The 12,126-nt window shown below is 42.6% G+C and overlaps 1 protein-coding gene across 1 annotated transcript; it reads right to left on the bottom strand.

Annotated features, from left to right (window-relative positions):
• Positions 1-5,445: 5,445 nt before the first annotated feature.
• Positions 5,446-11,020, bottom strand: c7b (complement component 7b). The gene is made up of 17 exons (XM_064964588.1): positions 10,883-11,020; positions 10,736-10,797; positions 10,568-10,643; positions 10,321-10,462; positions 9,989-10,136; positions 9,642-9,780; positions 9,411-9,539; positions 9,065-9,308; positions 8,840-8,953; positions 8,461-8,627; positions 8,123-8,351; positions 7,762-7,939; positions 7,529-7,616; positions 7,278-7,410; positions 6,628-6,816; positions 6,395-6,491; positions 5,446-6,274 (listed from the first exon to the last, which is right to left on the bottom strand). Exons 1-17 carry the CDS (start codon positions 10,886-10,888, stop codon positions 5,971-5,973), a joined length of 2,445 nt encoding a protein of 814 aa, XP_064820660.1. The 5' UTR covers positions 10,889-11,020; the 3' UTR covers positions 5,446-5,970.
• Positions 11,021-12,126: the final 1,106 nt, after the last annotated feature.

The following is a 12,126-nucleotide window of genomic DNA, read 5'->3' as shown; positions in this document are numbered from 1 at the left end:
CTAGCTAAATTGCCATAAATGTTAAATGCTTTTCAACCTGTCCCCAAATTAATGTAATTGGTTCAGAGTTTGTTTTGATATTTTAATCTGCGTGTTGTGATCGCGTTTGGTGTGGGGGGACAACATAAATGTATGCACGATGGCGCATGATGGCACACGCGCACAGCCGGTTTGGGTTTCGTGTTAGAGTCTTCAGTCTTTTTTTATCTTAGCTATTAGGCTCGGTTTGTGACTGATGCAGGAAGGGGGTGTCTTAAATAAATAAATAACCAATCATTTGTGAGGGATATATGAAGTCAAACCCATAGACATACATTGCCGTTCAAAAGTTTGGGGTCACTTAGAAATGTCCTTGTTGTTGAAAGAAAAGCACATTTTTTGTCCATTAAAATAACATCAAATTAGTCAGAAATACAGTGTAGACATTGTCTATGTTGTAGAAAGAGGAGTGGGAAGCCCCAGTGCACAGCAAAACACCAGTCTAAACGTCAACAGTGAAGATGCGACCCCGAGATGCTGGACTTCCAGGCAGAGTTGCAAAGAAAAAGCCATATTTCAGACTGGCCAATAAAAATAAAAGATTATGATGGGCAAAAGAACACAGACACTGGACAGAGGATCTAGAAGGCCAGCATCTCGGCGTGATACAATATCTGCATTAAAAAGCACAAAGCAGTTATAAAGAATATGATATATTCAAGAAGTACAAAGATGAGATCAAGATTATGGTTCAGGGGCCTGCAATTAAAAAAAAAATGTTTTAGGATGGAATGTCTGCTCATCCCGGAGCTTTGGGGGTACTATTTAATTATGCTGCCAGTTCAGTCTGTTTCTTAAACTAGACACTCTAATGTACTTGTCCTCTTGCTCAGTTGTGCACCGGGGCCTTCCTATCCTCTTTCTACTCTGTTCTGTGAAGGGAGTGGTACACAGCGCTGTACAAGATCTTCAGTTTCTTGACAATTTTTCTCATGATGTAGGCTTCCTTTCTCAGAACAAGAATATACTGACGAATTTCAGAAGAAAGGCCTTTATTTCTGGCCATTTTGAGCCTGTAAATACTGATGCTCCAGATACTCAACTAGTCTAAAGAAGGCCAGTTTTATTGCTTCTTTAATCAGAAAAACAGTTTTAAGCTGTGCTGACATAATTGCAAAAGGGTTTTCTAATGATCCATTAGCCTTTTAAAATGATAAACTTGCATTAGCTAACACAACGTGCCATTGGAACACAGGAGTGATGGTTGCTGATAATGAACTCTGTACGACGATGTAGATATTCCTGCCATTTCCAGCTACAACAGTCATTTACAACGTTAATGTATTTCTGATCAATTTGATGTTATTTTAACGGACTAAAAATACGCTATTCTTTCAAAGACAAGGACATTTCTAAGTGGCACCAAACTTTTTAACGGTAGTGTGTTTCCTTTTCCAGCGAATCACAGGGATCTGGGCCTGGTCGGGTGTCCGTAGTATATACATTGTGTATTACTCATTGAAGAAGAACTCCTCATCCAATTTGAGGTGAGTAATCCCAGTTATGATGTCCAGAAGCTTTTTTCGGTCATAAGAGACTGTAGCAGCAACATTATGTACAAAACAAGTTACGAACAACGCGAAAAAACAAACAAAATAGCATGGTTGGTTAAGAGCCGACGGCAGCCCTACCCTCCGGCGCCATCATTCCAAACTGGAATTCCATTCCAACATACACTTAGTATTACTTTCTTAGCTACAGTATACAGTGGGGAGGAAAAGTATTTGATACACTGCCGATTTTGCAGGTTTTCCTACTTACAAAGCATGTAGAGGTCTGTAAAAAATTTTATCATAGGTACACTTCAACTGTGAGAGATGGAATCTAAAACAAAAATCCAGAAAATCACATTGTATGATTTTTAAGTAATTAATATGCATTTTATTGCATGATATAAGTATTTGATACATCAGAAAAGCAGAATTTAATATTTGGTACAGAAACCTTTGTTTGCAATTACAGAGATCATACGCTTCCTGTAGATCTTGACCAGGTTTGCACACACTGCAGCAGGGATTGTGGCACACTCCTCCATACAGACCTTCTCCAGATCATTCAGGTTTCGGGGCTGTTGCTGGGCAATATGGACGTTCAGCTCCCTCCAAAGATTTTCTATTGGGATCAGGTCTGGAGACTGGCTAGGCCACTCCAGGACCTTGAGATGCTTCTTACGGAGTCACTCCTTGGTTGCCCTGGCTGCGTGTTTCGGGTTGTTGTCATGCTGGAAGACCCAGCCACGACCCATCTTCAATGCTCTTACTGAGGGAAGGAGGTTGTTGGCCAAGATCCTGCGATACATGGTCCCATCCATCCTCCCATCAATACGGTACTGTCGTCCTGTCCCCTTTGCAAAAAATCATCCCCAAAGAATGATGTTTCCACCTCCATGCTTCACAGTTGGGATGCTGTTCTTGGGCTTGTACTCATCCTTCTTCTTCCTCCAAACACGGTGAGTGGAGTTTAGACCAAAAAGCTTGGTTTTGTCTCATCAGTCCACATGACCTTCTCCCATTCCTCCTCTGGATCATCCAGATGGTCATTGGCAAACTTCAAACGGGCATGGACATGTGCTGGCTTGAGCAGGGGGACCTTGCGTGCGCTGCAAGATTTTAATCCATGACGGCGTAGTGTGTTACTAATGGTTTTTTTTGAGACTGTGGTCTCAGCTCTCTTCAGGTCATTGACCAGTTCCTGCCATGTAGTTCTGAGCTGATCCCTCACCTCCCTCATGATCATTGATGCCCCACGAGGTGAGATCTTGCATGGAGCCCCAGACCGAGGGTGATTGACCGTCATCTTGAACTTCTTCCATTTTCTAATTATTGCGCCAACAGTTGTTGCCTTCTCACCAAGCTGCTTTTCTATTGTCCTGTAGCCCATCCCAGCCTTGTGCAGGTCTAAAATTTTAGCCCTGATGTCCTTCAACAGCTCTCTGGTCTTGGCCATTGTGGAGAGGTTGGAGTCTGTTTGATTGAGTGTGTGGACAGGTGTCTTTTATACATGTAATGAGTTCAAACAGGTGCAGTTAACACAGGTAATGAGTAGAGAACAGGAGGGCTTCTTAAAGAAAAACTAGCAGGTCTGTGAGAGATGGAATTCTTACTGGTTGGTAGGTGATCAAATACTTATGTCATGCAAATTCATTACTTAAAAATCATACAATGTGATTTTCTGGATTTTTGTTTTAGATTTCGTCTCTCACAGTTGAAGTGTACCTATGATAAAAATTACAGACCTCTACATGCGTTGTCAGTAGGAAAACCTGCAATCCTGCTTGTTCTCCCCACTGTACATATCTCCCTGGCATATTACATAATTTATGCAGCAGCATACAAGACATTTTTGGACTCACCTTTTTGTGCTGTGCTCACTTGAACAGGAAGGTGGCGCGTAGCATTCCTTTGTGGGCAAATTTTGTCTTCAAACTTTGTCATCAAAGTCTGTCTTTCTCTGGATTTATGGTGCTTTCAAAACAACTAGGAACTCCGAAAAAAACAGGGTCGAATCATGATGAGGCTCAATACGATACGTTTTATCTGCAATTTCTCTTCATTATTTCTCTTCATATGACAAGGATTAAATAGCATTTGCCAGTAGATTGTTGACTTGAATATATAATGACTGCTAGCTAATATTTTGAAAGTATGATGTTGACATGATCAATCCAATTAAAGATACTGTAGATATAACGGGATTTGACTTAATTTTATCTGTGGCCAATGACCTTGAGCCTTCTTGGATGGGCACTTCTAATGTAACTCTATGGCAGCACCCAAGGGGCTTGAATGTTCGAGCTCTACACTTAGATTTGGCAGTGACGTAGTGTCCCCATGAGTGACAGAACACTGAGCCAATCACGGCGCAACTAGTGAACATTACGCTTCGTATTTTCCACTGGCTGCCCCACCACCACAGAAAGCATTGAGCGAGGCTGAAACTCCTGCATTTTGGAGCTGCCTTACTCAATAAAGCAAAAAAGAAACCATGTTTGTATAGAGGCTTTCTTAACTCAATTATTTTAAAGTAGTTCAAGGTGGGCTACTCTGTGGGACTCGACTGCACTGACAAAGGCATGACACCGTCAGGGCGGTGCTTCTAAAGCTGTTGCAAGAGTCTAACCTGGGAGCCTTCACATCTCGATGACCTGCACTGCAAAATAGGTGTAGACTGTCTCAAAAGGGCTTTGAAGAAACATTAGAGGATGTTAGTGTCCTTTTTAAGTCATCATATAGTTTATCGACAATTAAGTGAAGATCACATGATTGACAATAGGATTAAATTACATAATCACGTAATTGGATTTTTGTTCTGTCTGTGTGTCTGTCTGTCCAGATAAGTTGTTCAATGTGGGGGTGGAGAGAGGCATGATAGTTCCAAATGTATTTGCGTGGCGTGAGAGACTTTTATGTGAGTACTTTCATTTATCAATCTTCATTAAGTCATGAATAATGTAATATTAATGGGTTGTTAAGTGCCTTTTAATGTTAGCTCTACTTGGATTGATCTATGGTTTCCATATCTGTGTGTGCCCCAACTTTGTGTGTGTTGTGTGTATTGCAGCCCATACAAAAACGAGTTCTGCATCTTCAATGTTGAAGTTGGCAGTGGTATGATGATGTCCTATTCTGGTTTCTACCTGGGTTGTTGCTACGGTGACCAGCTCTTCTCCATGAATGTGGGTCCATGTGACAAGGATGTGGTCAGCCTGGACTGGGCCAAGTTCAGTGCCACCGTGTCTGCAAAGAGCTCAGTCCAGGAGCCCTGCAACTCTGACATCTGTCACGAGTGTAAGAGCTGCACCGGCAACTCTGACTGGCCACACATTCCCTCTATGAGTCAAATAGCACTTGACCACGTTCAGCTGAAATAACCTTATCTGAAAATAGTTTTAACTAGTTAAGATGCAATACAAGTAATTATTTGTCAAAGATAAATTTGTAGATATAATTTCAACATAGCAAAATCATTCCATGTACATGTTGCTCTTACCCTTTGTCTTTGTGCACCCAGAGTCCAAACAATGTCTGTGTGAAGTTCCACAGGACTGTCCTGAGGGAGAACACATGTTCTGTGTGAAGCTGCTGAAGAACCAGAGCAAGAGGATTATGGCCCTGTGCTCCATGGCTGCCATCAAGTGTAGAAAGATGGTGTTTGAGATTCTCAATGAAGGCCTGTGTGAATAGTCCACATAATCAGGTCCTGCTGTACCCATCCTCTTCCCATATTCTATCACTCTCTCCTTGTCCATAATACCATAGAGCACACACTACATTTAACTGTAAAGACTAACATTCAGAAGGAGCACGTTTTGTCCCGTTTCAGTTATAGCTTGGTTCAACTTAATTTGCTAAAATTTTGATTGTTGTTAACTTGTTGTTAAAAAATGTCACTTAATGCAATCAACTCTATTGTGTCACAACGTAGCGTTTATTTGAAATTAACAAAAATGTAACCTTTTTTGTCTAATGATCTTTTATTTACAACTTGCAACAATCCCAGTCATCTTCCAGACATTTTCCAGATGTTGACATAACGTGCATTTCCGGTACTGAATGAAAGGTTATAATACATCTTATACAGATGTCAAAAATACGTATCCAGACATTGAAAAGACGTACTATCCAGACATTGAAATCAGGTGCATTTTAGGTGCTGAATGAAAGATAAAATACATATTTTACGGAATTTGACACGGTGTCATTTACAGACATTGAAATGTTTTTCGTTCATTGATTCTATGGCCAAATTTCAACCAATAAAGGAAGTCCAAAAAAGTTGTCTGAAGTCAAAAGCTTAGTGGCATAGTTCTCTCCATTACCATGTAGAGTAGAACATGGATAGTTCTACCTTGATGCACACTTTATTAGAATATAAGGGACTACTGTCTTATAAGTAAAAAAAACATTACAATTATGGGTTAAGAATCATTTTTTAAAGTGCAGAACAGGCCTTGATGCTGACCACATCAAACTGCTCCCCCTGGCACCTCCGAGCCCCCACCTCACATTCTGACATTGTCACAGCAACAGCACTGTCTGGTAGTTTGACACAGAGCTGGACAGAGGTGTCAAAGCACTCCTCCTGGCAGGAAGTGAGCCCCTGATCCGACCAATCACAATCACTGTCCTTCACCAGCTTGAAGCTCCTCCCCAGACACTGCAGAGCTCCAAGTTGACACACGCCCAATTTACTTGTTCTGCCTGTGTGGAGGGTGGCACATAACTGCAGGGAAGGCCTTTAAAGAGAAAAATAATCAGATTAAAATATTTTGTTTATTTCCAGGGTTGTATATACTTAGTTGTATTACCCTGTCAAAAGTCAAGAAATGTGAAAAGACTGCAATTAAAATACTCACTGGCATTGGTATGGAAGCTTACACACACACTGACTCTTTCCTGGTGTTTCCCATAGTTTGCAGTTCAAGCCAAGTGGAGGGGTGGGGCCCTTTGGCACTTGCACACGGAGAATAAACACATCAAAATTAATATTTAATGGAATGGGATGCCTCCTCATTTAATTTCAGAGCAAAGATGGTAAGAATTTGCTTTCTATATTCCCATGTAGCAGTTGAATCTCTGGATCTCTTACCTTCTCTGCACCTTATACTGTCTGGGGATGGAGACCACTGCAGACTGGAGCTGCAGACGATCTCTGCCATGCCCTCTCTCATCGTCCCCACAGGACAGGACAGGGACACACTGTCCCCAATTTGATAGATCACTTTCCAAGGAGTGCCTGTGACATCATTCTCAAGGGACGGAACATCACATGTTGCACCTAGAATAGAGTTTGAGCAAAGACAGTACAGTATGAAGATAGGCTAAAACTGCTTCTCCAATAGAAATCCCCAATCAAACTTGTTGGCAATGCCATGGCGACGTTGGCTAGCTAAGCTCATGCATAGAAGCTGTGCATGTGCAGTCTCCCAAATCAACGGCACGAAAATGAAAACGGGTTAGCTTGTCACTTTTGCAAAGTCAGAGTAATAACATGTTCAACTACTTAAGACCTTGTCTCAAATCTAGGTTGTGCCTTTACATTTTGAGAAAATTAACATCTAAAGATGAATTGTTCACTTCTCTCATTGACTTCTCAAACCCCAAACTCCAGCCTAGTCTGCTTCGCAAGCGTTCCAGGGAAGTCTTGCGATGTTGCGCCTCTGGGTTTAGAAACTCTGTGGTTTGAGTGAGTCAGATCCAACGTCAGTGTTTTAAAAAGTTAACCCTTTGAGTACATACTCTTGCACTCCAATGGTCCTCTGGTCCAGATGTTGTTGTCAGTGCACTCAGCCACAGTTTCTCCAGTGATGTAGTGGCCCTCTATGCAGGAGTACTCAATCTTACTACCTACAAGGTATACATCTCTGGGGCTCTAGATGCAAATACACATTGATGCTTTTTCACAACACACAGTAGACAAATTCACACACACTTCCTTGAAGGTTATTGAATTCTGCAATAGATAACAGGAATGGAAAGGTGACCATTACCAGGACAAAGCCATTCCTCAGGGCTGGCGGGGCTCTACATGCCTTCGGTGGACTTATAGAGAGAACAAAACACTGAGGCTCCATCATCCTGCAGACAAACACACAGTCAACCCCCATACTCTGAAGCAGATGTGGCAACTGTTATAGTTTACTGAGGTTATTGTAACTGTAGCTACTGTGCTAAGGTGTGCTGTTGTTCACAGCGTATTTGGTGAGAGGTTAAGTTTCCTCACTGTAAATGTTGTAGGTCTGACTCTTCACAGGAAGTATGTTCTGTGGGCAGCCCCACACAATGGAGGCCCCCTTGCCTGGGAGCAGGGTTAGTGCAGGTCCTAGACCTAGACCTTGACATTTGACTTTGAGAACAAGATCCCCATGACGACCAGCAGCTCCAGCTCCCATGGATCACCCCTTATAAAAGACAAAGCCAAAATATCACATTTATAAGTCAATCATTATGGATAAATGTACAACAACATCATACATTGATCTTAAATCTTGCTGGCTCAGTGTCAGAGGCAAGGGGCCTGTAGGAACAATACAGTGTCAGTGGACAAGTCATTACAGGAAGTGAGCAATTTATGGTTGTTTTACCTGGCTGCTCCCCTATAACAGTGCCACTTTCACAGGCAGGGCCCGAGGTACCAGGCCTGCAGACACATTTACACTCTGTGCCAGTCAGTAGGGGCTGCCCGTTGTTGTGGCAGGGCCGGCAGTGGCAGGGATGCTCCTCTGCCAGGTACTCCTCTGTAGCTCTCTTCAGATGGAGCTTCCTCAGCCCGGCACACTGCACCTCCTTCACCAGCTCATACAGAGGCCGCAGCTACAATATGGATGGACTTGATACAGTATAACATGACGGCATCCCGAAAAATATGATAGAAATTGACTAAAATGTTTATAGTTATATGAGATATATGTGATTATGCTACCTTCATGTTGATGACCTGAGGGAAGTCCTTGACAGAGCGGGCCCACTTGTCATACATTTGTCCATTGGCCTCAGGGTTCTCCAGGTCCAGGACACTCAGGCCAGCTATGAAGGATGGGTCTCCACCGATGACATTGGTCTTAATAGGCAGCTTGTTGTTGTTATACTCTGCAGATGGTTGACAGAGGTGATTACATACAGTACAATGCATCTGTTATTGTCACTTCAGACCTATTAAATTCAGTACCTTTCTATTCTTAACAATTCAGACGAGTTGATATTTTCTAATACTGTGTTGTTTTTGATTCATTGTAGCACTCGTGATGCATACCGTGTATATAGGGTTTACTAAGGGTGACATAGAAACTTGTAAGACCTACCTTTAGAGGTCTTGAGAGAGTCCACCAGTTTTTCACATGTGGTTTTGACCTTTTTCCTGAACAAGCGGCGCTTCTTCTTCGTAACACACCGTTGGTACTCTGTATCTGTTGTGCCTTCAATCAGAGAAAGAGGAAATCAAAAAGAATGTGTAATGTATTCAATGCAATGAATGCCATATTTAACAGTTATGTGTCTCTATCTGGTGAGAAAGGGGTCCTACTCACTGGTCTCTTTGAGGGCCTCGTTGTCAAACTCCAGCAGGGCCTGGTACTGGCCCCCCAGGGCCCCCTCTGACAAGTAGTGGGTGCCATAGGTCTGCAGGAGGGAGCGGTAGGCTGGGTAACTGTATGTGGTTGGGAGGGAGGACAGAGCCTTCCAGAAGCCCTCAGCCAGAGTGACGTACTGGGGCACGGTGTTCTGGAACTGGGCTAGCTCCACCTGATTCTTTATGATCAGCAGCCTGTGAGACTGGCAGAAGAGAGGGACACGCATATAAGACCTAACCATTATACTCTACATACTCACGCAGGGCTATATTGTCATCAACCAGCTATAGTCTCAGTGAGTCACCTTGTCTTTGTTGAGCTCTGTGTGAAAAGTGCGGCGATCATGTCCCCATAAGGCATTGTCCTGGATGTGCTTCATGTAGGACCAGGAGCTCTCATAGGCCTCATCGGTGAAGTCATTCTCAACCACCACCTAGGAAGAAATCTCACAGATTGTAGTTGTATTACTTCACCAGTAAGTTACTACCTGTTACTAAACCAAACCTGCAGTCCCATGTAGTATAGTATGGCTCACCTGGAAGGTGTACCTGAGGATACTCTGAGGCAATCTGTAGAAGGTCTTGTGGTCTCCACTGAAAACCTTCCTGCACTGCCCTCCGAAGCTTAGTGTGTTAATGACACCAGACCTGAACTTCCCTGTCAGCACATCATACCTACAGGGGACAATACAAACCTTAACTCGGATACCTATCTGCACATCTTCAACACTGGATTATCATATCAACATGTTGGGAAATACAGTATAGCCAATGCAAAGTGACCATTAAGAAAAACACAAGCAAAACTCATCACATCAAATTTGCAAGATGTGTTGCACTATACATGTCATATGATGTTAGTGGTAGAGGGGGGCCTGCCTACCCTTTGCCAGTGTGGTCAGAGTTGGGAGGAGTCTTGTCCAAGTCACACACATAGTGGCTATTGTCAGCATCACAGTGTCTCTCGTCTGTCCCGCCCTCCTCACAGTCCTGGTCTCCGTTACATACCAGAGAGAGGCTCACACACTGTCCTAAGATACACATACAGTACATATGTTGTTGTTGTTTATGAATCATATATGCACATACATACACATTGGTCGCCTGTATGAGATGAAAATACACATACTAAACAATACACTAATTCAGTACATTGTGCACAAATAGACAAAAATTACTTATATTTACTGGTTTCATGTGGATTTTAAAAAGTACCTGCAGAACAGCGGAATCTTTCTCCACAGCCTGTGCCCAAGGGACATCCTTTCTTGGGGACACACTCTTGACTCTGAGAAGCCTCCCCAGAGCATGGACTACCCTGATACTGGGCAAACTCCTCAACAGTCCGTGTGCGGACCTGTAAATATTCAAAAAACATCCATATTAATACATGCAAGTTTTAAAAAAGATCTTCCTTTCTTGAAGTCCATGCAATTAAGTGTGTGTGATTGACTGTGTGTACCTGTGTTTTTGTGCAGCCATCGCATTCAGACCATTCCCCATAAAGTCCCCATCTGCAGTTCACAGGGCGCTCACAGCTAAGTGGACGGATGGAAACAATCATGTTCAGCTTTTACGTAGAATGGTAAATGTCAACCATGAATGTCACATTCAGGTTCTCAGTACATACCGAATGTGAGGGAGAAGGGAGAGTAACAGAGTCAGACAGGACAGAGTTACATCCAAGTTCAGCTAGGAGAAATAATGACATTCACAAGGTCAGATTGAGTTATAGTAATCATCATTCATGTTGAGCGGATAAGTGAGAACTCCTTACCTTCATAATGCACACCACAGAGACAGACAGGTCTTTTCCTCTGGCCCAGCACAGTGAGCCCAGCTCATATAGCCAGCGAAGAGAGAGCTTACTCAACAGCACCCAGAATTCAGGACATTCCACACTGGAGAAACACTCATGTTCTTTCCCCCAGCCAGACAACAATAAGGACCCATTCCCCCCCCCCCCTTGCTTGATGCGTAATTAATGGGGGCCTTGTAGCCCTGTGCCAGCAACAAACCTAATCAGTATATTTCTATCCATTTTGCCATGGGCTTTTATTCATTTCTAGCAAAAGTATTGGTGGTGTCAAGGTTTTTGTGATGGTGTTAGGTAATACTGCATGTACAATCATGAAATAAATGTGCTTTTCTTCAAACAGCACCTGAACTTTGTTTCTGAGTTGGGAGGGAGTTGTTTCTGAGTTGGGAGGGAGTTGCGCAATCATTGTTTTTCCAGGATGAGTCTCTCTGCTCCACACAACTGGTGCAAAGGTCACAAGCCTGTATTTACCCAAGTTAGTAGAGCCAAATTGTATGAGTTTTTCGACTCCAGTTGCTCCCAAGCAAATGTGTATATAATGTATGACTGACTGTATGATATCAACCAGACACAACACAGCAGCTGACATACTGACATACATCATCCCATACTGAACAAAAACAATTGTGTGTTAAAAAAAAATGATAATTACCAATTTAACAACATGTCAATTTACACCTATAAGATCTGATCACAGTCAGACCACAATGTGTATTTTAATCATGTACACCTGTCTAAAAATGTACAGGACAAAGGAAACATGTTAAAACCAGGTATAAGTAAGGGCTTAAGTAACACAGCAACATGGATGGTGCTGAACACTTATCCCACAGGACACCAGTACAACACCTTACTGTAAGTCATTCTGGATAAGAGCGTCTGCTAAATGACTAACATGAGAAATAGTTTTTTAAAGTAATTTTTAAAGTTTAAACTAAAAAAGTGCAGCTAGGTCCAATAAACCCACATATCAGACATGGCATTGCAGTAGGCCTATTCTGAAGCTAGCCTACTGAGATGATTGAAGGCAGAAATTGCTGTTGTATTGCAGCAGGAGGACATGCTGTAGATGAGCATCAGACATCCTGTTTCGCTGAGAGGTAAACAGGTTTCCACCATAGCTGAAAAGGCACTCAACTGGGGCAATGGAGGGCAGTGTAGTATTGCACTTCAGAAAACAGTTCCGAACTACGGGGAACGAT

The sequence above is a fragment of the Oncorhynchus masou genome, unplaced genomic scaffold (genome assembly GCF_036934945.1).
Source record: "Oncorhynchus masou masou isolate Uvic2021 unplaced genomic scaffold, UVic_Omas_1.1 unplaced_scaffold_2___fragment_4___debris, whole genome shotgun sequence".
Taxonomy (NCBI): domain Eukaryota; kingdom Metazoa; phylum Chordata; class Actinopteri; order Salmoniformes; family Salmonidae; genus Oncorhynchus; species Oncorhynchus masou.
Note: the sequence above shows the minus strand (reverse complement) of the source record. Positions and strands in the feature narration are given on the sequence as shown.